The sequence below is a fragment of the Ceratotherium simum genome, chromosome 32, assembly GCF_057802395.1.
Source record: "Ceratotherium simum simum isolate JZ-2026a chromosome 32, ASM5780239v1, whole genome shotgun sequence".
Classification (NCBI taxonomy): Eukaryota; Metazoa; Chordata; class Mammalia; order Perissodactyla; family Rhinocerotidae; genus Ceratotherium; species Ceratotherium simum.
The window spans coordinates 33794815-33817794 of NC_141931.1; the positions used below are offsets into that span (position 1 = coordinate 33794815).

Consider the following 22980-nt stretch of genomic DNA (forward strand, 5'->3'; position numbering starts at 1 on the left):
AAGAACTACTTATGTGTTAGAATCTAGAGTAATTCTGCATTACCTTGTATAAATTCAGTAGAATATCCATGATGGAACCTTCTTCTGGGGAGAACTTCTAATAGGGATCCTACTTGTCACCAATAGAAGGACCCCCATTGCTGGTTTCTCTCACATCTTTCCCTCGGGTGACTAATGAACAAGACAAGGGAGCTCTTGACTGTAACCTTGATGATGGGGAGTGTGGTTGGATTTGGCTGCCGTCAAATTACTAGCGTGTCTCACTGCACCAGGCTCTGATTCCGGCTCAAATATGTGTGACCTTCAGCAAACTCTTTATCTCCTCAGAGCCTCATTTCCTACTCATCGAGGTGGAGGTTGTTCATCCAGCGTGCACTGCTAGCCCCCTGTTGCACAACAGCTGTGGTCTTGGGCGTTGAGATGAAACGTGAATAAGGCATAGTCCCTGCCTGGAGAGGAGATGTGAGCAGTAATATCTCCCCACCTACTTCACAGGCTGCAGTGGGGATTGCAGTAAACCCCCGTTCGGGTTAACCTGCTATTCAAATGCAGGACATCGTTACTTCAGTTGCTAGAGTTATTAGGTCCTGTGGGACCAGGAAGTTTTGAGTGTGGTTTACTCAAACTAATGAGAAATCAGCAGCCCACTCTCTCCTAAGTCACAAAACCAGAGCTTGGCTACAATTGTCCCTGTCCTAAAATCACCTTTGGGCATTGAGTGTCAGGTCTGGTGCATTTAATGCAGCCTTGTTCTGTTACAGATGTCTTTACGATGGGTGTCATGCTCTGTGCTTTTAATGCAGCTGTGCTGTCTTGCAGATGTCTTTAGGATGGGTGTCGTGCTCTGTGCTTTTAATGCAGCTGTGCTGTCTTGCAGATGTCTTTAGGATGGGTGTCGTGCTCTGTGCTTTTAATGCAGCTGTGCTGTCTTGCAGATGTCTTTAGGATGGGTGTCAGGCTCTGTGCATTTAATACAGCCTTGTTCTGTTACAGACGTCTTTAGGACGGGTGTCAGGCTCTGTGCATTTAATGCGGCCTTGCTGTCTTGCAGATGTCTCATGCAGCCACCAGTGCCTTTTGCCGTTCTATTAAGCTGCAGTGTGAGCTCTACCCCTCAAGAGAAGTGGCCATCTGCTTGGACCCTTACTGTGGACTTGGGTTTGTCCTGTGGTGCCTCTGCAGGTGAGTTTCCTCTTGAATATCTTGAAAATAATAAGTAAATCATACACCCTCTTTCTAGACCACTATGGAGGGCTGCCTCTAGAGGACGCCCAGGTATAGCACAATCACAGATCGGTCCCAGCCTGGCTCTCAGGTGAAGCAGGTACACCTGCATTCTATGGCATCTGAAAAAATTAGTCTCCCTGAAGTTTGCTGAAACCAACAGAGAAGCTACCTGCTGGGAACATTCTGAGAAGTCTGCTGGGAGGACTCCCAGGCCTTAGGCTTGGTTCGTTTGCCTTTCAAGCCTAGCAGTTATCCCTGGGCTGGAATTTGTATTAAATCAGTGGACATTACAGGCTCTCTCCTCCTTCAGGCTTCTCCCTGATTTAGGTGGGGAGGCACTTCAGCTGAGGGGAGGCCAGGAGCAAGCGCCGCAAGGGCCCCCCTGTGGTCCCCCGCCCACAGCCAGCAGCCCTGTGCCTGGCTCATAGCAGGTGTCAGCAAGTATTTATGAAATGAATGATGGATGAACACACGGATGTTTGTTGGCTTTTTTCCCCTGATTATACATATATGTTCACTGGAGAAAATTTAGAAAATACAAAATAATATAAAGAAGAAAATAAAGCCATCAATAATCGTTATCACCTAGTGATACCAATAGATATTCACTGTTAGCATTTTGGCATATTGTCTTTCAGAGCTTATTTTCTAATGTAGCATATTTTTTATTATTAACATGTTCAAAAATATATTAGTGTATAAAGAATGCTATAATAATCGCCAGTGCCCACCACCCAGCTTCACATGGATCAACATTTTGCCAATTTTGTTTCATCTATCCTTCCAATTTTTCTGTCCCTTTTTCATATGGGACATTTTAAAGCAAACACCAAACATCACGTGATTTCACCCATAAACCTTTAAGTACACGTACAATTTTGTGAATGTACATTAATATATTTATAAAACTGAGATGCTATGGTGTGAAATCAGTTATGATTTTTTCTTAATAGTCTAAGACTTTTTCTCATGTCTTTAAACACTCTTCTAAAACATTTTAAGGCATTTATAATATTTAATACTACTAAATGGAATTAACATCCAATTCTGTACTTTTGAAGAACACTGACATTCCAATTAAGACAAACTTTTTAAGAAAGCAAATAGAATTGAACAATGGAAATATTTTAATGATTTTTGCCTCAGTCCAAAGTGCAATAGCATTGTGGGTAAATTTTTTGCTTGGGAAATAGTTCAGAGTATGCCATTCCAACAGTAGGGCCAGAGTGACCTTACACATACTTAGCCAACTGAGAGGGAAGCCTATTCTGAGCTACTGACTTTGTAGGACAGTTGTCCCTGTGTCACTTGCAAAGGTCGCGGTGAAGCCGAGGCTGATGGATGGAGTGCTTTGTGGTTCTGAGGCTCACCAAGCCTGACCTCGTGAAATCAGCAGAGAAGGTGCTTGGCGAAGGGAACGTAAGTTCTTGATGTGCATCTCTAATAGTCATGGGGACTCGTTAAAGGGATTGTGCAGAGAGGGTCACAACGAACCTTTACAAAATGAGCCTCTTGCCTGCAAATTCATTCAGAAGTCAGGAGATCACAGTGCTCTCTTGATTGCCCCTGCAGCACTACAAATAAATGCATAACAGCTGTAAACCTCTTCGTTTTGAAAGCCTCAATAGAAACAGATCCCAATGGACTTGCTGAAAAAAAAAAACTTGGACCTGGAGGCAGCCACCCCAGGATCCATAAATGCTGTGAATACTGTTTTCCTCTCAAATGAGCTAGGGCTTCTTAGAGAAATGGCCAATTTCAGGGCTGGACAGGAAATGTCCGAGATGACCTTGGAACGTCTTTTTGTGCAAGAAAGTAAGGAAGTACTGAAAGAATGACAAGGATGTGTCAAAAGGACAGAAGAGCCAGCTCAAAGGGGCTCCCACTGGCCAAATCAGGGATAATTCAAGCGTCAAAATATATAAAGACCACAACAGATTATAACTCTTTGAATAAAACAGGAAATTATCTGACTACTCAGATATAAATAAAAGAACAAATTGAAAGCTTGGTGAGGAGCAAGGATTTACATGGTAGTCATCCACAAGATAGTTGTTAATATAAAGGAGAGAAGAGAACCTTCATGGTGGAGAAGCCTGAATCAAGATCAAAGTGAACCTCATCTATGGTGGGACATGGGGCAGTGGTGTGTTACTCAGAGGGCTGCCATGAGGAAAGAGCAGCACGTCTAGAAAGTCCTGCCAAAGACGCTTCACCTGCGTCTAATCGTGGGAACGTCAGACACACTTCATAACCCTGGGTTAGGCGAAGACTTCTTAGATATGACACCAACGGTGCAATATGTGAAATAAATACTGATAATGTGGACTGCAACAAGATTAAAAACTTTTGCACATCAAAAGGCACCATTAAGGCCAGCCCCGCGGGCCTAGTGGTTAAGTTCGGTGCGCTCCGCTTCAGTGGCCTGGGTTTAGTTCCCGGGCATGAACCTACACTACTTGTCTGCCGGTGGCCGTGCTGTGGTGGTGGCTCACATACAAAGAGAGGAAGGTTGGCAACAGATGTCAGCTCAGGGTGAATCTTCCTCAGCAAAAAAAAAAAAAAAAAAAAAGGCATCATTAAGAAAGTAAAAAGACAAACCAGTCCCTGGTTGGGAAAAAATATTTGCAAATCATGTATTGATAAAGTGCTTCCAACCAGATAGAAAACAAACTCTTAATAAAAAGACAAGTAACACAATTTAAAATAGGCAACAGATTTGAGCAGACGTTTTACCGAAGATGTACAAATAACCAGTAAGCACATGAAAACATGCTCAGCATTCATTAGGGAAATGCAAATTAAAACCACAGCGAGATACCACTTTACACCCACTAGAACGGCTATAACCAAAACGACAGAAAACAACAAAGTTGGAAAACTCATATTTTCTGGTTTCAAAGCTCACTGTAAAGCAACAGTAACCAAGGATGTGCAGAAACTGGGAGTTCTCATACGTAATTGACGGGAAGGTAAAACTGATGAAACCACAGTTTGGCATGTTCTTAAAAACTAGACATAAATTTACCCTATGACCCAGCAATTCCACTCCCAGGCATCCACCCAAGAGAAAGGAAAACATATGTCCGTACAAAGACTTGATGCTTGAAATGTCCATAGCAGCCTTCCTCAAAAAAAAAGTAACAATCCAAGTGCCTACCAACTGGTGAATGGGTAAACATTTGTCATATCCATTCAGTAGAATACGGTACCACATGGATAAACTTCAGAAACATTATGCTGAGTGAAAGAAACCAGACTCAAAAGACTACACATTATATGATTGTATCACACGATGCCATTTATATGAAATGTTTGGAAAAGGCAAATCTGTAGAGATAGAAAGTGGAATGATGACTGACTGGGCTGAGGGATGAAAACAGGATTGACTTCAAATGGACACGAGACATGCCTTTTGGGTGATAGAAATGTTATAGAACTGCATTGTGGTGATGATTATATAACTCTGCAAAGTTACTAAAATGTATTTAATTCTAGTATGCAATTATACTTAAATACAACTATATTTTACAAGAGAAAAAAGCCTGTCATTGGAGTAACTGAAGTGCATAGTCTGTAGCTGGGGTGCAGACACTAGACTGCCAGTGAAGGAGGCTCACCCACGCGACCCCACAGGGCCACATGTAGTGAAGGATGCTCACCCATGTGACCCCACAGGGCCACGTGTAGTGAAGGATGCTCACCCACGTGACCCCACAGGGCCACGTGTAATGTACTGAAGGATGCTCACCCACGCAACCCCACAGGGCCACGTGTAGTGAAGGATGCTCACCCACACGAACCCCCAGGGCCGCGTGTAGTGAAGGATGCTCACCCACGTGACCCCACAGGGCCACGTGTAATGTACTGAAGGATGCTCACCCACGCAACCCCACAGGGCCACGTGTAGTGAAGGATGCTCACCCACATGAACCCCTAGGGCCACGTGTAGTGAAGGATGCTCACCCACGCAACCCCACAGGGCCACGTGTAGTGTGGTGAAGGAGGCTCACCCACGCCACCCCACAGGGCCACGTGTAATGTACTGAAGGATGCTCACCCACACAACCCCACAGGGCCACGTGTAGTGAAGGATGCTCACCCACACGAACCCCCAGGGCCACGTGTAGTGAAGGATGCTCACCCACGTGACCCCACAGGGCCACGTGTAATGTACTGAAGGATGCTCACCCACGCAACCCCACAGGGCCACGTGTAGTGAAGGATGCTCACCCACACGAACCCCCAGGGCCACGTGTAGTGAAGGATGCTCACCCACGCAACCCCACAGGGCCACGTGTAGTGTGGTGAAGGAGGCTCACCCACGCCACCCCACAGGGCCACGTGTAGTGAAGGATGCTCACCCACACGAACCCCCAGGGCCACGCGTAGTGAAGGATGCTCACCCACGCAACCCCACAGGGCCACGTGTAGTGTGGTGAAGGAGGCTCACCCACGCCACCCCACAGGGCCACGTGTAGTGTAGTGAAGGATGCTCACCCACGCAACCCCACAGGGCCACGTGTAGTGTGGTGAAGGGGGGTCACCTGCGAGACCCCACAGGGCCACGTGTAGTGTGGTGTAGGGGGGGTCACCCGTGCGACCCCACAGGGCCATGTGTAGTGTGGTGACTGCACAGCTGCCCTGCTCAGATGCCCAAGTTGTGATAGTTTTCCGTTGTTTGTATGTTTGTCAGGTTAATAATGTGAAATCATTGATTACAAATGTACAAATTTATTTTCTTCTCTCCTGTTCTGTCATGTTATTTTTTACTTTTTTAAATAGACTTTATTTTTCAGAGCAGTTTTAGGTTGACAGCAAATTGAGCAGAAGGTACAGAGATTTCCCCTACATGCCTTGTGCCACCTACATACACAGCCTCCCCTGTTATCGACATCTCCCACCAGATAGGACATTTGTTATAATCTAGGAACCCACGTTGACACCTCATCATCACACAGAGTCTGTAGTTTACATCAGGGTTTACTCTCAGTGTTGTAGAGAGCCCAGAAGTAGACTCACGTAAATATAGTCAACTGATCTTGGACACAGCAGCAAAGCCAATTCAATGGAACAAAGATAGTGTCTTTGACAAATGGTGCTGGAACAACTGGACACCCACATGCAAGAAGATGAATCTAGGCACAGATCTTACACCCTTCACAAAAAATAATTCAAAATGGGTCATAGACCTAAATGTAAACTATAAACTCCTAGAAGATAACATAGGAGAAAACCTAGATGACTTTTGGCAATGACTTTTTAGATATGACACCAAAAGCACAATCCCTGGAAGAAAGAATTGATAAGTGGGATTCATTAAAATCAAAAGTTTCTGCTCTGCAAAGGGTACTGTCAAGAGAATGAAAAGCCACAGACTGGGAGAAAATATTCCCCAAATGTCTTTTTAGTCATTTTGTTCTTTTTGAAGTTAAGATCTAAACTAGAGCAGTTCAGGTTCTAGTCCAGAAATTCTAAGAAAAAAGCCTTCAGTATAAGTAACTTGCTGTTAAGTAGGTTTGTTTTGTCCATGAGAGTATTTATAGCCAGTGCCAAGCGATTAACATTAGTTAATAAATGAAATAGTTAATCAACATTTGTTGGACCAAGCAAGGAAAGGGCAAGTAGGAAATTCAGGAATCATGTTTTCTCTTTGTCCTCTATTATCAGGATTTCTTAGTTTTTTTCTTAATGTTGGCTTCTGTCCTATTCGTGAGATTGAGGAGAAAGGTGAAACAATATTTAATTTTCACAAGTATGCTTGCAGTTCTCCAGCCTTGAATTCCACACTGTGGACCCCAGCCCTTTCATGTGCAGATAATCATTTATTGTCATGTATGTTCTTGGAAAAAGGGTGGTGGGTTATTCATATTTAATTTTCTTCATTTTAAGTCTCCTTATGATAGCATTTACACAGTAAAATGCTGGGAACAATATGGAAATGATAGATTCTCATAATTAAGAGGAAAATCCTCGTAAGGTTTTACCTGCATTTGATTCCCTAAGATATTGAGGCTCAAATGTCATTAAGTATGTTTGGTACCTGGCAATGACGACATGGAAGTCCTTGGTGTGAAAGAGTAGTATGTAGATTTGAGCTGAAGTAAAAGTCATACAGGAAGATCTAATGAAGGTGGTGCTGTTAACTCTGATTCATGAATGGGCTGAATGGCAGTTGGTGTTAACAGAGAACTGCCCCATCACTTCTCACAGAGGTAAGACGGGGGTTTCCTGGTGGATAGTTATGACTTGTAAGATGCGTAATGTGTAGACCTGTTAGATCTTAGGCTGTTATCTGGTGTGTGATGCCATTTTGGGCCCTGAGATTGTTCTTTTAATATCCATTCAACAGAGACAAATTTGCCATAATTTTTTTTTTTCCTGCTTAATGCTGCCTTGAGGCTTCTAATTGGAGTTGACACATAGCCACTGAAAGAGGTTCTAATTCAGAGTCACGCCAGACGTAGTGTGTAGGCTGGTTGTGGTGCACTGTGTTGCAAGTGACAAAGTAAGACTGAAAGACTGTGCCTGCGGCAGCAGCTCCAACAACATCAGTCCATGTGGGAACACCCTCTGCTGCGTGAGTGTCCTCAGAGGCTGCCTGCGTCTAGGAGAAGGGTCTCGGCAGGAAAGGGAAGAGTGTTGTGCGTCTCTGGCTCGTACAGCGCCGGGACAAAAGATTGCAGGTCACTGCAGCTGGTCCGCAGGCCCTCTGCGTGTGTGAGGGGCGGCGCCTAGATACACCGCTGCAGCCAAGGAGATGTTTGGTTGTTTTCAGACCCCAAGAGTATCGTTCTCGGAGGGTTATTTTGAGAGTAATGTGGTATGCCTCAAAAGTGAGAAAGTAAATAGGACAGCTGGCCTCCTAAGCCATGCAGAAATGCTGGTCTTGAAGAACCTCAGTCTGGATACAGGGACTTCTGGATGGAAGTTTGTTTTCACCAACTGCAAGGGCGCGGCTAAATTTGTGTAGAAATGTTGTTTGACAGGCTGTTAATCTGCAGTAAGTAGTAGTTTGAGCAGGTGTCAGTATTTTGTAATGCGGATGTATTTGTTGTAACATTATTTGATCTCTTGAATGACCTCAATATAAAGCGATCCTTAATAATCTAAATTAATTTCTAAAGACAAATGTTAGAAAAAAATTGACAGAGTTTTAAGTGTTATAATTATTGGAATGTGATCTTACTGATTTTGATATGTCAACTATAAAAATAACTTATTGTACTTTTCCATAGGGCTCCATTGGAATGTGCAGTTTTGTGAAATTATGTGCCTAACAAAACTTTCATATCAGCAAGATTTCAAAGGAAGTATGAAAGTTTTAGGAGTAATAATCCTTTTTTCTGGTCACTGAGAGCAGTGCACCCTCAGAGCTCTTTCAAGTTCCCCTAAGCTGGACTTGGAACCAATTCTTATTCTGAGTTTCATTTAACCCTTTAAATACAGGGGGCCCTACTCATTATCAGACTTTCTTACTCGGAAGGATTGTTTAGGTAAAATCCAAAAATTCTCATTAATAAGCTCCCCACTTATAAAAGTAGTTGCCACTTAATTATCAAACATCCTTCCTAGAATAACAGTTAAGTTTTATCCCCACATGTTGGTTGTTGATTGTCGGATGTTTTGATATGTTGTACTCTGTTGGCAGAACCTAAGGTAATCACCAACTCCTGGCATTTTCTTGTCCTGATACGAAATGTATGACTGAATATTTCAGGATTAGAAATTTTGTGTGTGTTTGTGTGTGTGTGTATCATATTCTATAGAAATGAGTAAGAGTGAGGTAAAAAGTGATAAACGGGGCAGAAAATGCCCATATCCCCACCCTCGCCCAGCCCGTGTTAGTATTCTGGCGTGTTTCTCCCCATGCATCTGCTTTTCTTCAAAGCTATAGTCACAGTTTGTATGTGGTTCCATATCCTGCTTTCGTCCTTTAATATTAAAAATGGGAAGTTTCTAAATACATATCTTGGATGTAAGTTTTGTAGAATCTGTCTTTAGAACCCAAGTTAGGACACATCTGCCAATAAATCCCTTTCAGTAGTCTAAAAAGTGTGTTTTTCATGGACTGTTCCACGTTGGGAACGTGCGATCCCTGGAAAGCAATTGTTTTTCATTTTAAAAAAGAAAGGGTCCTCTGAAAGCTCTCCGTGAGCTGCAGTCAGCAGTAGGAGAGGTTTGTTGGGGGCCACACCTGTGAACATCAGTGTAAAGGCTGGAAGAGGATCGGGCAGGGAGAGCCTCAGCCCAGTGTGGGTCTGACCAGCCCCCAGGAAGCTTCCAGCAAGCGAGCGAAGATTGCAGGTGGTCGAGGCGTCCTGCTCCTGCGCCCGAGGCGCTGACCACTGGCTGGCAGCCCCTGAGCCCTCACATCACATCACACACCAGATTCCTTCCTGAAAGGACATCTGAGGGGCACGCCAGGCCCACAGCAAGGGACGTTTTCCTGAAGCAAAACTGGTTCTTCAAGTGGTGTTTATTCCGATGCCTCCAAAGAGTGCATCAGTCGCGTGTGTGATCGACGTGCTTTAAGCACCTTCTTTTTAAATTTCGCTGTGATTTCACTTGCTCTGCCAGGGTCCCCAGGGTAGGGGGGTGCAGGGACCTCAGAGGGCCTTCCCCTGGGGTGTGGTTTCTCTCTAACCCCTGACTCTCAGCTCGGAGTTTGTTCCCCCTTGAAGAAGCAGTCTCGTTTAGAAAGGAAGCTTGATTTAAATGGGACTCGGCTCGTCTCTAAAGTGGCAGTGGCATTTGAGTGGCTTCGAGCTGCTGGATAGGTTCAAGACAGCCTGTGCATAAACGGTGACTGGCATAGAACTGTTGAAATAAAGTGGCAATGTTTTCTTTTACTTATTCTGATACTCCTTCAAAAGAGATCAAAATAATTAACGTTCCTAGTTTATTTCCTAGTTTAGTTCCTAGTAACTTTAAGTAATAAAGCACAAGAAAAACCAGTGCAGCACTACAAGGTCATACATAACATCGTGTGCGCTCACCCGCAGTTCTGATGGTGAATTACTCACTGCTGGGTGACTTTCACACGTTCTGAATTTTAGTTTTCAACAAACAGAGGCCTTAAGATTCCTCAATCAGTAATGCAATAAAAACCAATTGTATAAAAAAGGGACAAGGACTCAATTAGACATTCCTCCAAAGAAAACATATGAATGGCCAGTAAGCACACAAGAAGATGCTCAACATCATTAGTCATTAGGGAAATGCAATTCAAAAGCACAGTGAGATACCACTTCACGCCCACTAGGATGGCTATAATCCAAAAGAAAAAAGAAAAGAAGTACTGGGGAGAATATGGAGAAATTGGGACCCTCATACATTGCTAGTAGGAATGTAAAATGGTGCAGCTGCTTTGGTGGTTCCTCAAAAATTTAACCAAGTTACCATATCATCTAGCAATTGGTTATATACCCAAAAGAATTGAAAACGGACTCAAATAGATATTTATACTTTCATGTTCACAGCAGCTTTATTCACAATAACCAGAAGGTGGAAACTACCCGTGTCTATCGATGGGTGAATGGATAAACAGAATGTGGTATATACATACAATGGAATATTAGTCAGCCTTAAAAAGGAAAGAAATTCTAACACATGCTGCAACGTGGATGAACCTTGAAGACTTTATGCTAAGAGAAATAAGCCAGACAGAAAATGACAAATATTGTGTGATTCCATTTACATGAAATGTCTGGAATAGGCAAGCTCAGAGACAGAAAGTAGATAAGAGATTACCAGGGGCTGGGCTGGGGAAGGTGGAGACTTATTTTTAATGGATACAGAGCTTATGTTTGGGGTGATGACAAGTCTTGGAAATAAATCGTGGTGATGGTTGCACAACAGTGAGAATATCATTAATGCTACTTAAGTGTACATTTAAAAATGGGCAAATTGGGCCGGCCCCATGGCTTAGCGATTAAGTGCGTGCGCTCCACTACTGGCAGCCCAGGTTTGGATCCCGGGAGCGCACCAACGCACCGCTTCTCTGGCCATGCTGAGGCCGTGTCCCACATACAGCAACTAGAAGGATGTGCAACTATGACGTACAACTATCTACCGGGGCTCTGGGGGAAAAAAAAATAGGTGGAGGATTGGCAATAGATGTTAGCTCAGAGCCGGTCTTCCTCAGCAAAAAGAGGAGAATTAGCATGGATGTTAGCTCAGGGCTGATCTTCCTCACAAAAAAAAATAAGATAAAACTGTTAAAAAAAAAAGTTTAAAAAATGGGCAAATGGTAAATCTTATGTATATTTTACCACAATAAAATTTTAAAAATTTAGACAGAAAAAGCCATTTGTGCAACAGGGGGATAACTTGAGGACTGATGCCCTCTTTAGTGCCGAACCTCTTGGTTCTCAAATGATTCAACCCTTTGAAAAGATCACAGGAAAGGCCAACATTTGCTGTCTTTCCTTCTGACATAAATAAATGGCTTTAGAATAGAGGAATAAAGAAGGAAATAGAGACTTGCCCCAAAATGCCTTTGTCACGTTCTCTGAAGAAGTTTTCCTTCTAAGGGCCCTGTTTAAAGGAAATTCTTGTGAGCCACTTTAATTTCCTTACATTCTTTAACCAGTTGGAGTCTCTTATAAATAAACAATTTTGAAAATTTTAAAGTGAGATTGGCCTCATAAAAGAATTGGCTTTGGTATCATAACAGCAGTTAAGAGGCTTATGTGCTGTTTCATCTATGAGATTTTTTTGTAGCTAGAAAATCCCTTTTACTTAAATCTTAGAAGGTCATTTAACTAAGATATTTTATTATAATGCATGACATCTATTAATGTTGATTTATAGTAATAAACCAAAGAAAATTAAAACTATTAAAAATGTGGTGTTGGCAAATGCTTCATTATTTTTTTTTCTTTTTTTTTATAATTTTATTTATTTATTTATTTTCCCCGCCAAAGCCCCAGTAGATAGTTGTATGTCATAGCTGCACATCCTTCTAGTTGCTGTATGTGGGACGCGGCCTCAGCATGGCCGGAGAAGCGGTACGTCGGTGCACGCCCAGGATCCGAACCTGGGCCACCAGCAGCGGAGCGTGCGCACTTAACCGCTAAGCCACGGGGCCGGCCCAAATGCTTCATTATTTTAAAACCACACTTGCCCCATCAATTGATGACGAATCAAAATATGTAACCTACCATTTTTCTCATTTCTGTAAATATGCTCTCCATTGTAAAGGTAGAATTACAGAATGAAATTCTGTAATTCTGTTTTCTCCTTAGTTTTCTTGTTTGGTAATTTGTGTGCATCATTTTGAAGGAAAATTCCAAACTTAAAAAAATGGAGTGACAGACTTCCTCTAATTGTTTTAATTTCCTTTCATTTACTCCAGATGTCAGTTTTCTAAACCAGGAGTAGCCACGCTTTTTCTCAAATGCCTGTTTAGTAAATACTTCAGGCTCCACGGTCTCTGTCGCGACCACTCAGCTCTGCCTGTTGGTGCAGAAGCCGCCGTGGCTCGTGTTCAAAGGAACGAGTGGCCGTGTCCCAGTAAAACTTATCTACAAAAACAGGCAGCCTCTGTAGTTTGCTAACTCCTGTTCTAAACTTCCAGACATTTTTACCAAATTCGATCCTGTTTTTCCTCCCACGAAAGAGAATCCAGTTTGTTAATGTAGCAGCTTTGAGAGAAACTAACAGTGTCACAGCTTTTGGATGTTTTAAATGTGTGCTTAAAGTGGTAATAACTCTGGATCGTGATTCCTATAGCTCTTTTGTGCTTTTCAGAATGTTTTCATGAACACGCTTCCATCTTATACTCACTAACACCTCATAGTAGTTGGGATGACCATCCCCCTCTGGCAAATGGACAGGGTGGTCCCTGCTTCTCGACCCTCACTGCGTGCACCCGTCTCTCCCTGCAGTGTGTACTCTGGGCACCAGTCCATTCTCATCCCGCCTTCAGAGTTGGAGACCAACCCTGCCTTGTGGCTTCTTGCCGTGAGTCAGTACAAAGTCCGGGATACATTTTGCTCCTATTCGGTGATGGAACTCTGTACCAAGGGGCTGGGCTCGCAGACAGAATCCCTCAAGGTAAGCAGCCGCCTCACCCAGTGTCACAGTGCCTCGGAGAACACTTTACAGTGTCCTAGGGGAGCACAATGTCCGAGGGCGTGGAAGGGGTTTGGTGAAGTTAAAGTAATCCTTCACAAAAGCCAAGATATAATTTGCTGTCACCTGAAGCTTACAGAATTGTTTCATGTGAAAACCTCGTTTCATAACATGAATATTTTCCCACTCACACAAAGTGTTATAGGTCAGAGAGTATATTTTTGATGTCTTTAATTCCATTAGGTCTACTTGAGGGGTCCTGAATTGCTTTTTTATTTGTTGGTGAATTCAGTTCTTCAGTGAAGTTTTTATTCTGACAGTGGTATTCAAGCCATAGGTTTGAATTTAGCCACTCATTTTGGTTTTCCTTGAAGACCCTGATTTGTAGGTCTGGATTCTAAACAAAATTCATTTTTACAACTAAGCGAACAGTGTTTTGTTTTTTTCATATATATGATTACTATTATGTGACAATAATAGAATTTCCCTACATTTAAACCAAGGACATTTTGATGGACATATTTTCATGGTAAATTAAGTAGTCCTTATCCAAGTAACTACGAGGGAGTGACCACATGACCTGTTTTGATTTATGTGTCACTGTTTATATGCCCAAATGTGTGTATGTCTTTGTGTGTATACAGATTATATTTGTGTGTGTGTGTATACACACACAAATTATCTGCACACATTCAAATAGTAAAGAATACATTTCTCTCTCCTGAATTTTGTTTTCCTGTTGAGACCTAATGTGTTAAGCTTGAATCAGAACACAACATGCAAGATAACTTGGACATTAAGCTACATGAATGAATGTATACTTACTTGAAGTTATATATTTATACAGGAAAAGAAATTCATAAAACATAATTATTACTCATGTCCACCTATATTACTTTAAAAAATGATTGAGTACATTTCATGAACTTTCCCTGTAGGTGCATATATAAATAACCAAAATGAAATAACAAAATAAATGAGTGATTTCTAAGCACTTTACATATGATTTATTTAACCTTTACAACAGCTCTCTGAAATAGAAACCATTATTGGCTCCACTTTTAAAGGTGAGGAAACAAAGAGAAATTAAGCACCCTTTCCAAGTTCTTAGATTTAATAAACTTTGGAGCAAGTTTTGAATCTCTAGCTCCAGGTTCACCATCTCAAACCCCAGGCTGCATTGCCTCTCAAAGTATACCCATGTGTACATAGATCATTTCTGTGACCCAGATTTCAGTTTTTCCTGTGTAACTATATGTGTGTAGAATCAAACCTATGTACTAAATTTCAGTGTCAGAGTTATCTTGGGCTGTGTTTCCCTCCTGTTTAGGAGCCCTTGTCATCTGTCCATGTGCCAAGACCACCTTGCAGGACGCTTGAAGGACTGAATGGTTCTGCTGGTGGCAATTGTCCTCTTCAGGGCTCTTGCTTCCACCTCCATGTTTAAATGCAGCTCCTGCCACTCTTTGCTTTCCTCAGCTCAGCCCAGGAAGCCCAGCTCTGACCACACCGTGGTGTGCTTGGCTCACTTGAATTCCTCCTCCGCTGTTTTGCTCAGTTGACACAACTTGGTGCAGAACTGGGACGTGCTTGATCGTGTGTGGACCCTAGAAACTGAGGTGCACTTGATCGTGAGGATTTATCTGTGACCTTCTAAGGAGAGCTGTCTTTAAGAAGTTGTCCAAACACTTGAGTTTTCCATCCCTATATTAACAATAGGTTTTCTCATTTCTCTCCATGTATGTCCTGTGGTCCGTGTTTGTAGGCGTGTATACAAATGCTTCCTTTCTTCCCCAAACCGTTTTCTTTAATTATTTTATCCAGGACCTCGCTTCTGCTCAGTCTTTCTCCTCATATGCTTCTTGCTGTTAAGATATGTTTGTAATGGCATCCTTGACAATCTGATGTCTGTGTGACTTTTTTTTTTACACAGACGTCCTAGAATGGTTTAATTGATGATGTGGACACAGAGCTTTGAAATGAATGTCTGTGTGGAGTTTCTCTTGTTCTATGGGGTCTAGTTAAGGAGCCTGCAGGTCACACCCCTACGCCCTTGGAAGGCTGACTTCTCACCGCTGTCGTTATTTCTAGGCACGAGGCCTGGACTTGTCTCGCGTGCGGACATGTGTGGTCGTGGCAGAAGAACGGCCTCGAATAGCACTCACCCAGTCGTTCTCAAAACTGTTTAAAGACCTCGGCCTCCATCCTCGGGCCGTTAGCACCTCATTTGGCTGTAGAGTGAACCTGGCAATTTGCTTGCAGGTGAGTTTCATTGATATCAATAGGCGCTTGAGTCAGAAACTTTTAATGATGGGCATGCAGCACAGACGGCTCAACGTAGGCTCCTTGCTGATGCTTAGCTACGTTTAGAAGATACCTTCTCATCAAGTGCATTTGACTGGTGCACACTTGTTTCTTTTCTTTTTCTTTTTTAGCCTTCATTTGTCAGTAACCATTGTTCATAACTAGCATTCATGGTGCTTATTCTATCTGGAACATTTTAACTTTTGTAGCAGGAATAGCAGTTTTCCCAGACCCCTGAAGTCAGGCTTTTTAAAGATTAGACACTAGACAAATGTTTCATTGTGGAGGAAATCCTGTGTCTTGTAGTACTTGGTCTCCCATACATAGGCAGTAATTTCTGTAGGCAGAATTCCAGGATGTGAAGGAGGTTCGGGAATTTGCTGCTGTGACAGCAATGTAGAAATAGCAATTATAATTGGTATTTGCTGCATTTCTATGGCATAGGTGTAAGTGAGGCCACCCTTGTAAGATATCCTTGCATTAACCATGGCTAAAAGACACTTGCTTTCTTTCTCTTCGTTAGCCTACTCTGGCCACCTTCACTATTTTCTGAGCTCTTACCATGAGGTGCACATCCATGGAGATCACTCTGCCAGGTTAGGATGGCTATGAAGGACAGGAACACCATGTAGGCATTCTCTTCCCAGGGCGCTTCCACAACCTCACCCAGATGAGCCAGCCCGGGCACAGCTGCATACTTTGTTCCTCGAACGTGTTAAGAGGATAAACACTTCACTCACAGCGGGTCCTGGAACGGAGGACGGTTCACACAAGCCCCTCCTCATCTCCCCTCCCTGCCCACCTGCTGTCTCTCCCATTTACAACCCCAAAGGTGGTTGTTTACAGTTACCCTCTGGGTGACCCCAGAAACTGTCTGTTGGCCGTGGACTTTGGCTGAGGAAAGCCTCTTCCCGTGTGACCAGTCTGATGAGATCACTTCAGAAAAATTGGATACAGAAAGCTTCTTATGATTTTCATGGGGGTGTTCCTTTGCTCTACCCTCCCTGTCTTTGAATTAGCTCCATTTTTTAAAAAACTATAAGCTACCAAATTCCTCTCATGAGTCAGTTATACTTTGTTCTGTGATTGAAGTTAATTCCCTTCTCTAAGAGGTAATCTTAAGAATTGGATTTATCTTGCCAAACTAGTTCTTTAAATATTGAAATTTTCTTTCCCTATTCACCTTTATCTGCTCTGCTTGAATGTTTCCAGCTGTCTTTTCCGTGAGGAGGAATGGGAAATGCAAAAATCACCTTCTTACATAAATTCAGCCATAGGATGTTCTAACACTTTCCTTCTGCACAAGTGGAGAAAAATCAGGAATTGATGAGACGGGCACTTGGCCACAACGATAGTTCTTCTTCTTCGTTTCTCTCCCAAAATGTTGGTGGACGAAGGGAGAAGAGCACAGCATAGATCCCATATCAACACAATGTAGCACTTGTTCACTTCCAGCAAGTGACAGACTTCTGCAACACCTTACTATACAAAATTAGAACTTTGTAGATATAAGAAATAGAGCACATATAGTTATTTACCTCTTTGTTTAGTTTTTCATTTATTTCCATCCACCTTGATCCAAATGTTTTAAAATGGTTTATAAGGAAGGAGTAGATTCAATAGGAAAAGTAAAATACACTAAAAATAATTGAAAATATAGAGGTGACAGAAAAACAAGGGTAAGAAAGTGATACAGAGCCAAGAATGAAGTGAGCATATGGACGTTTGCCATGAGGCACCTAAAATGTGAGCTCCATCCTGACAGTGTCCTCAGCACCAAGGACAGTAGTTGGTGCTTTGTAAATATCTGAGAAATATGTGCTGTAAGAATATTGAAAATGAAGTTCTGTATTCTTAATAGGAAATAATAATATACTGTTTTATAGAGGACAATTCCAACAATATGACTACTAAACCAAAAGTTGACATTGCCAGTCGTGGTGCTGTTTTGGAATCTTGGCAGCATCTTTAGGCATTTTATTACATTTTAAGTTTTTTCTGCTTGTCAGCTTTATTCTCAACTCATTTCAGCCAGTTTTTCTTTTTCTGAATGGTTAGTATTAGAAAATAGCTGGAAATATTTTTTACAAAAGAATATTTGTTTTAGGAATAATATTTAGGAAACATAAATAATGTAGGAATTTATAAATAATAAATAGGAATAAATAAATAAGAGTTTATTTAGGAAACAAATCAGAAAATACAGATTGGCCAATAAATGATAACACCCATAATTCCATCTATCAAGAGATAATCACCATTAATCCCTTGATTTAAAAAAATCAAAAACACAAAAAGCTAAGATATTCCCTAAATTCAAAACCCTGTACCTAAATGTTCAAAGGCATTGAAAAATTTATGTTTTTCCCTTTGAAGCACCAGAATTACCTTCGATTTGACTCTAGTAGAGGCCAGCCCTGTTAGGAGAGGGAGAGTCTGGGTCTCTGTGCGGTGGGTAGTTAACTAAGCAAAGGATGCTGTCCCGACAAGGAGCGGAGCCTCCTCCAAGCCCTGTGGGGCTTACAAGCTTCAGTCTCCGGGGAGGATGTTTGTAGAGTGCATGGGTACCACTTTCAATAGTTTCTTGGTCAGGGGCCAGCCCAGTGGAGTAGTAGTTAGGTTCGCGCGCTCCGCTTCGGTGGCCCAGGGTTCGCAGGTTCGGATCCCAGGAATCCAAACCTATGCACTGCTCATCAAGGCATGCTGTGGCGGCATCCCACATATTATAAAATAGAGGAAGGTGGGCACAGCTGTTAGCCCAGAGCCAATCTTCCTCAGCAAAAAGAGGATTGGCAACAGGTGTTAGCTCAGGGCCAATCTTCCTCACCAAAAAAAAACAAAAAACTAGTTTCCTGGTCTTTGGGGAGGGTTGAGTTAGACACTTGAGAGGTTTTTATGACTACAGAATAAAACATATCTGATACATGAGATTTTTAAAGTAATACAGAGATAAATTAGAGGTTTGTTCCTACTTTGCAAGAATGGTCTTCATCGATGGCACTCTGAACCTTCCATGATCCACCCTAAGCACCTCTACCCACTTTGTACAATTTTATGCTAAACGACTTTCTCTACTGAAGAGTCTTTCATGCTTTTACTTGCTAATACCTCAACTCAGGCTGTTCTGCCTGAAATGCACTTCTATCTTCATGTGGCAAAAACCTGCTTCTCTTTCCAAGTCTCTTCTGATTCCTCCAGCTAGAAGTATTTTTCTCCCTCCTAATTCCTGTGGCACTTCCTCCCTGGCACGCTTTCTGCCACATTTCATAATTGTTTAAACAAATGATGTGCATCCCCTCTGCTCTGTGAGAAACTGTTAGAGAACCCAGCACAGTGTCTCACAGTCAGTCTCTTCTTGAAGCTGAATCAGTTTCATGAAGGTACTGAAATTGGGTTCCTTTAACTGGGCATATGATTCACATTAGAGAAATTAGGAATACTGTGTTTTGTTAGAGTCAAGCCTCCTGTGTCAAGTACGTGGCAGCACTGAATTTTCTCTGAGATGAGCCCATGGTGTGACTCTCCATCAAACAAAAGCCCACAGCATCATGTGTAACTCCTCCTTGCAAATGAAAGTTAAGGGTTAACTGCTCTGCAAGCTTCCAGCTGCATTTTCATCTCAAACAGCAGGTCCAGGGCCTGCACCTTAAGGAACAAGGACATTCACGCTCAAAATATATGTATATTTATATATGTTCTTTAACAAGTGTATTGGACCGTTGATTCCAGGCAGCATCTAGTTAGGTCTGCCCACAACTCACTGAGGGTAAGTTCAGTCATTTTATTTTAAGATGAGAGAAACTGAGGCTCAGAGATGTTAAGTGAACTTTCCTAATTGACAAGGCAGGGAAATAAAAAGAGCTGTCAGAACACAGCTCTCACTGCTTGTGGACTGTGTGGTCTAAGCAAGGCAGCGTTTCAGAGAAATTCCACATTCTGCAGCTTCGTCAGGTGCTAGTTCTGTTATGATTTATTATCCAAGTGAAATAACAGCTTTGTGAACTACGTATTTACAGAATTGAACTGTGTACAGGCAGAATAGCCTGTCTGCTATTTTTAACTGTTTCTTTTCCTCTAACATTTTAAATCAGACCTGCTGTTTCTGTATGACCTAAATCGAGCAGCTCAAAAGACGTGTGCCTCTGTGTGTAGCATGTTGCCGAGGGAGGTATTGTCACCGTGTGTGGGGAAAAACCAGGACTGGGATCCTGGTGACACAGTGCTGCTGATCCCTCCCTGAGGCCTGCCTTCATGTGCTATTGTGTGGAACATATAAGAAAGTCATGAAGATTGACAAATGTATCGTTGTCAAATACACACATGGGCAAATAGAAAATTTAAATATAAGACAATCATAAAAGTAGAAAATTGAGACAGTCAATTTCTGTGATGCTGTTGTTTCAGTTCTTATATCTTAGAAACTGAGGGATTTGTTTACCCATTTATCATTTTGAGTAGGGATTGCCACATTAATTATTTTCACATTGTCCCTTTGCTTTCCATGTCTTAGCTCTAATGGCAAAGCAATGGACTCACAAAATCATATGTGGATGACTTTGATTTTACAAGAAATACTGGTATTTTATACTCTGCAGGAGAAACAAATTTAAGTATGAGCCATTTGTTATACTCAGGAATGATGTTTCCCAGAATCTTTACCTGTCAAAATGACTTTAGTTTAAAACAATTTGATTTGTTGAATTTATGACAAAAGTGGACATTAGATCAAATTATAATTTCTGAGCTTAATTAGCTTTAACATAAATTTCCCTTAGTACTATTAAGAAGTGTCACTTGTTTATTAAACTCTGTTGAAAAAGATACTGCCTGTAGCCACAATTACTCTTTTCAAAAGTACAAGATTAAAGGTCTTTGGTTATATTAGATTTAGAAATTCAGTTCATTGTAACAGAAAAATTAGCATCCTCCTTGCCAGCAGAAGGGAGGGGAAAATGAGGTCTTCTATTTTCCAAAACTTTTAAGTTACCTTAAACAGAAAATTTGATCTTTATTATGTAGAAAAATAATGATTAATTTATATGAGAGGAAAGCTTTATTATAAATAGCTATGTGGAATTCAGTCAGTAGTAATAGTTACAATCAACCTTAAATCTTACAGTTCACACAGTGAAAGAGAAATATAGCCACCCTGATGGTGAGAAGTAGAGTCATTGATTGTTAAAGAAAAAAGTGGAAGGCTCTGAGGATGACATAAATCGTACATAATTCTCAAAATAAAATTAATAGTTATAATAAGACTTTCATTAATTTGAGCTCTCAATTCATTTTTCCCCCTGCACTGCTTTTAGATGAGGGAAGTAAAAGTAAGTAAAGCCGCTCTCAGGGGTTTTGCACGCTCCAGGGAATTAGCCACATTCAGCTGAAACTTTTACATCCTCTCCTGCTGATATATGTTATCCCAAATAATGAAAATTAACATTTGAGATCATGGGACTTGTGTTCTCAGTTATCCAGTATATCACTCAGCATTCTAATTTGTAAGCAGCAGAAACCATCTTTGGCAATTTAAATGAAAAGGAATTTATTAAGATGTCATTGGTTCACTGTCAGGAGCCAGAGGACCAGGTTTAGGACTGTGCCACGGGAACAGCTCTGTTCTTGTGAGGACGTCAGTGTCTGTAAGTTTGCACTGACCGGCTGGCCGTGGATGCCAGGCTCCACCACCAGCACATCTCCAGGGCCTGGGCCATGTTGCAGACAGCTCCACCACCAAGGGCAAGAGCACGCGTACTTCCTTATGCCACGAATGGATGCAGCTAATTGGCAGACCTGGTTACCTACCCACACGCTGGCTTCCAGGAGAGCTGGGGAGGAGAGCATTTTTTAGTTACTACAGAGGGACAAGGGCCCTGTATCAACCAGGTTCCAAAAGTGGAGGAGTTCCCCAAATACAGAGTGTTGAGATGCTTGGTGACCAAAAAGGAATAACCAGTGGCTACTTTAGCCCATCCTTTTGGCTGCCTAACATCAACACATAGTCTTCGTCCCATTCTTATACATCACCCCCCTCACCCCCAAAAAACCACCATAATGCGGCTTTCACTCTTAAACCAATAACGCACCCACCCTCTGTCCAAAAGAGAGACAAGTGGATGCCCCAGCAGTTACTGTGATTAGTCCTAGGTCCAGGGTTTCTGGGTGATGGCCTTTCTATCACTGACATTCTGTAAGCTGTAGACTAGATTGTGAAGTTCACTGCCACAGACACGTGGACTCTGTAAAACTGTGGGACAAAGGGAGGAAACAAGAAAAGGCACATTCACTCCTTCCTCTGTACAGCGTTTTTGGATGTCTATCGTGCTGGGTGCTGGGGGTCACCACATTGAAAAAATAATCAGTGTGGGCTCTGCCAGTTCCTGGGTATGTCTAGCCATCTGAACATTCAGGAATGATGAAAATAACCACAGGAAGAGTTTAGGGTCCTAGTAGACGATGATGAGATGTCCAACTGATGTTGAGCTCCACAAGCTTCACAATCAAATATTCACTGTGGTTTAGGTTGTCTCGTGTCACAATAAGCAAGTAATTGCCAGTTGTAGAAATTTCCTGGGTTTTAGTCTGTGCCTTGAACCAAAAATATAAGCACAAGCACCTGAGCTTCTCATTTGTTCTTTGACTTCCGAGCACCCGCAGACACAGTATATGGCGTGGAGCCACAGTCCAGCCCAGCCAAGGAGCTGGATTTTCCCCGCCTTTGGCTCCTACCAAACCAGCTAATCAATTTCAGGTCCCCCTATTGCCCTGACAATCTGCAGCCACTCTTGAGATCAATTTCTAAATCAATTGCAGTGCTTAATACCAACCACAGAAAACAGCTGTTTGATTTTAGAAAAAAATACATTTATTAAAAAGGATTTTGGACTTACATTTTTGATTAGGATGTGTGAGTCACAAGAGACTGTTGTCCCAACCCTAACAATTGAAACAATCTGGTTAATATACAAAATCATAGTTTTTAAGATCCATCAGAGAGCTGAAGATTCAAAGAAATCTCAATCAACCAATTCTTTGGAGAGAAGAGACAAACAATTGTTTTCATCCCTGGCAGAGGAGCAGGAGGAGGAATTTACCATAGAAACCAGCTAAGCTTTTTTGAGAACATCAGCAGTGGCACAGAGCTTGGCAAGGTGGATGAGAGTCCGAAGGGGCCCAGCTCAGTCCTTCTGTATGCCTGTGCCAGCTCGTCTCATGGTCCTCCACCTATCCAAGGGCAGTATGCAGAAGCCAAGAGAGGGCAGAAAAGCTCAGAGAATCCATCTGAGGTTCTCTAGTCCTCTGGTGAATCAAAGCAACAGACCTCTGAACTCTGAGGAGGGTGCCCTGGAAGAGAAGACATTTCCTCTGAGGAAC

The 22980-nt window shown here is 42.2% G+C and overlaps 1 protein-coding gene across 5 annotated transcripts in view; it reads left to right on the top strand.

The window, feature by feature from the left end:
* Nucleotides 1-22980, top strand: part of DIP2C (DIP2 acetate--CoA ligase C (putative)) — a 434532-nt gene that overhangs the window by 365044 nt on the left and 46508 nt on the right. For 4 of the 5 annotated variants that reach the window (XM_087420883.1, XM_087420886.1, XM_087420884.1 and 1 more), the window contains 3 exons: nucleotides 1052-1182; nucleotides 13119-13287; nucleotides 15397-15567. In XM_087420883.1, coding sequence (XP_087277009.1) covers nucleotides 1052-1182; nucleotides 13119-13287; nucleotides 15397-15567 — 471 coding nt within the window. The remainder of the gene's footprint in view (nucleotides 1-1051; nucleotides 1183-13118; nucleotides 13288-15396; nucleotides 15568-22980) is intronic. The other variant, XM_087420885.1, reaches the window with a different exon arrangement.